Source organism: Austrofundulus limnaeus, unplaced genomic scaffold (genome assembly GCF_001266775.1).
Source record: "Austrofundulus limnaeus strain Quisiro unplaced genomic scaffold, Austrofundulus_limnaeus-1.0 Scaffold2, whole genome shotgun sequence".
In the NCBI taxonomy this organism is placed as follows: Eukaryota; Metazoa; Chordata; class Actinopteri; order Cyprinodontiformes; family Rivulidae; genus Austrofundulus; species Austrofundulus limnaeus.
The window spans coordinates 5,369,446-5,372,591 of record NW_013952404.1 but is presented as its reverse complement, the minus strand read 5'-3'; the positions used below and the strand labels follow the sequence as shown (position 1 = coordinate 5,372,591).

The 3,146-nt window shown below is 42.5% G+C and overlaps 1 protein-coding gene across 5 annotated transcripts in view; it reads right to left on the bottom strand.

Moving 5' to 3' along the window:
* LOC106520284 (regulator of G-protein signaling 6) overlaps positions 1–3,146 on the bottom strand; it is a 48,122-nt gene that overhangs the window by 2,350 nt on the left and 42,626 nt on the right. For 2 of the 5 annotated variants that reach the window (XM_014012263.1, XM_014012271.1), the window contains 3 exons: positions 2,419–2,605; positions 1,813–1,902; positions 74–563 (listed from right to left, as the gene is read on the bottom strand). In XM_014012263.1, coding sequence (XP_013867717.1) covers positions 390–563; positions 1,813–1,902; positions 2,419–2,605 — 451 coding nt within the window. In that variant the 3' untranslated portion in view covers positions 74–389. Of the gene's footprint in view, positions 1–73; positions 564–1,812; positions 1,903–2,418; positions 2,606–3,146 lie in introns of those variants that run through there. The other 3 variants (XM_014012281.1, XM_014012291.1, XM_014012300.1) reach the window with 3 other exon arrangements.

Below are 3,146 nucleotides of genomic sequence, written 5' to 3'. Positions count from 1 at the left end.
TGCCTGAAACTCTCAGACTGAAGAAGTCTCTTGGAAGAGAGACGAAACGTTTCATTAGAGAAGAACCCGTCCAGAAGACCTATACTATTTTTTTCCTTTTGATTTTTTACCTGGATCACTGAGATGCATCAGGACGTTTTCATGATTAGTGTTTTATTGAATCTAATTAAAGTTTTAAAAAAATGATTTCCACTTCTGCAAAAGTAAATAGATAAATCACTAAATTACTTGATCATTTATCAATATTTTAATTTAAATTTGAGGGATTTTTTTTTGGTTGAAATGACATGAGAAAAAAAATTAAATCTGCCATCAAAGTGACGTCATCTAAAAATGCTCTGCAACCATTCATACAGCTAGAATGTTGACTTGGTCACGCAAACACACACCTAAAAAGCCACAAAAGAGTGTAATATGGTTATCACTGCAAAAAAAAGCCACTGATAGTGATGCAGCCAGTGTGGTTTCTGTGATATGAACAGCCCCAGCTCCAAATGACTTACCACACTGCGGGTGAACTTCTCCAAGGAGGTGCGGCGGCCCTGTTCAGTGTCTGCTGGCTGCTGTTTTGGGRGGGGGGGGGGAGCAGGGTGAGTGTTTGGGTCAGGTATGTGTGTCGACGGGGATTCGAAGTGAAGTTGTTAGTGAAGAGGAGGTGGAGGGGAGGATAAAAAAGTGGGGGGGGGGGGGGAGGCCAAGCATTGCAGAAACAAGGGCCAAAGACAAGTGCGGGGGGAGGGGTGGGGTGCATTTCAAGGAGAATGATGTGGGATTAGTGAGAGGCCAGCAGAGGGAGCAGTGTTCAGATGAGAAAGGGCAGAAAGGCTAGCATGAGCTGAAGAAGCTGTGATCTGCCGAAAAGCTCCATATTACACAATTAAACAGCTCCTAGCCACACAGCTCTTATAGATTATAAGGCAGTAGGCATAATAATCATCTGACACTCATTCCTACGGCTCTGTAAGAACTCTACGCTGCCTTCTTGGGATCTACAGCGTGCTCCATGTTGCACAACAGTTTGGCATATGATGTAACGTTTTTATAAGGCCGTTCCCTTTMCTCTGAATAATTTAGCAGCTCCCGCTTTTAGGCCACGGCGGTTTTGCCCTTTCAGGGCTCTGTTTATCTCGTAATGCCTTCAGAGCTCACGCACGAGCTCAAACTGCCAATACGACATTAGGGAGGACCACGCTTTGTAAATGAAATGACCTTTCAGACGATCAAACGCTTTTTGTTTCCAAAAGTATTAACACATTTTTTTGGTGCAAGTAGACAAACAAAAATCAATGAGCAGAAAWACTCAGCCAGGAAGTCTTGACTTCAACATACGAGTGCTAAATGTTCACTTTCAAAGCAATTTGTCAATTGTAACCTCATCATTAATGTTGGGGCTGTGCTCAGTTTTGGTGGCTAAGTTAAACCAATAAACTGCTGAGTGGCCAAATTTATAGTTTGGCATTGATAAAACATTTAAAACCATTTATTCTTTAAGGATTTTCTCAATAGTTCTAAAAGTGGATAAATATTTATAWATATAAAAGACGTGCTGCAAATAAAAAAGGGCTGCTAAAACAGTAAAAACCACCAAACAACATTAAATATTACAAATCAGGTTACACTGGGGTATTTGTGGGAATCATCTCTCTTTTACTATCTGATTTTCAGCTTGTGATAAAGTGAAATTTATTCTATAATCATTATCTTGGTTTACCTTTTTTTTCATAAGCGGAGCATCAAAACGGTTTGAGAAATGAAGAGTGMGTTAAGTTAAGTGCAAAGCAGAGGAGGTCGACATCAGCGAAGGCAGCTCACCTTCTTTCTGGCCAGCAGGAGGTCTTGGTAGATGTTGGATCGCAAAAAGCGTGCATAGCTGTCACTTTTCATTAGCTGGAATATGTGGTCCTGCGGGGGAAAGAGAAGGGATATGAACAAAATAATAAATAAATAAATTAAAATCAACTGTGTGTATGTTAACACTGAGTGTGCAGAGCTGAACAACAGGGACCATTAAGGTGGAGCTGAGTAATGTCCTGCCTGAGAGAGGTGTTGGAATTTGCTTTTAAAAGCAGAAAAACTCACTGAAAAAAAAAAACCCTCTGCATGGCATTACTCGCCTCATTAGGCTCTGGCACAAACACGCTCCGTCATTCTTCCTGTCTCCTTTTATTCCTTTCATTCAGTGCTTGAGTAACATGAGTGGAGAGGTGGGCTTCAGTAAGAGGTTCAGAGGGGGAAATGAGTGCACAGCCACTCATTTCCCCCTTATATCCTCAGGTTGTAGAACAGGCTAAATCAGTTTCACCCCATAACAGAGCTGGGCGACACCAGAAGCATGAGATTTTAAGCTGCAGTGTGTTTCAGGCTTGTATGGGTGCATGCACGACCAAGTAAAATCAGGTGAATTTCATCCAAGTCCACCTGAGCGTCCTCAAAGCTGTATCGTCCTGGATCCTTGAGGTTCTGGCTGGTTCGCTCGTAGCTGTGAGAGTCCAGGTTGATGGAACTCGGCGCTCCCTCGGCCAGAAACTCCTGCCAGATCTCCTGAGCCCTGGGGGGCACCTCGTGGAACGGTCTTCGCTTCAGATCCTGCACTGCTAACCAGAACCTGAAATAGTGTTGCATTAAGTTATTAAGAACATCCAAAATAAAGGGTTCAAAGTATTAAAAAATAGCTTCATGAAAAAAAAAGCCTGTAAAGCATTGAAGGAAAACATATTGTCTGCTGCCGGTCATATCAGAGTTTAGAATTAAGAGCGTTAAAAAACATTTTTTARTTCCTGCCAGAAACAAATGTTCTTCAAAACAGATCCATTTGAGTCTGTGTCTCTGGTGAGATCACTTGTTTCTTCCTACTTAAATCCATAAATTAGAAAGTAAATAAAAAGTTTAAACTGATGTTTGTGAATCTAACCTACTCCAAAAACATCTGGGGTCGGATTTATAAAACTGGCGTCCGCACAATTTGAGCCCAGAAACTTGCGTACGCCACTTTTTACGCCAAGGTTGTGATTTATAAAATCCAAACTTGACGTGAAAATGTGCGGTGCCTCACGCCAGCTCTGACCCATGCGTACGCTCATTTTGGGTGCGAGCGTGTGTGTGTGCATGCATGCGCGCGCGGGGCGGGGGTCTGCCGCGGGTAACAG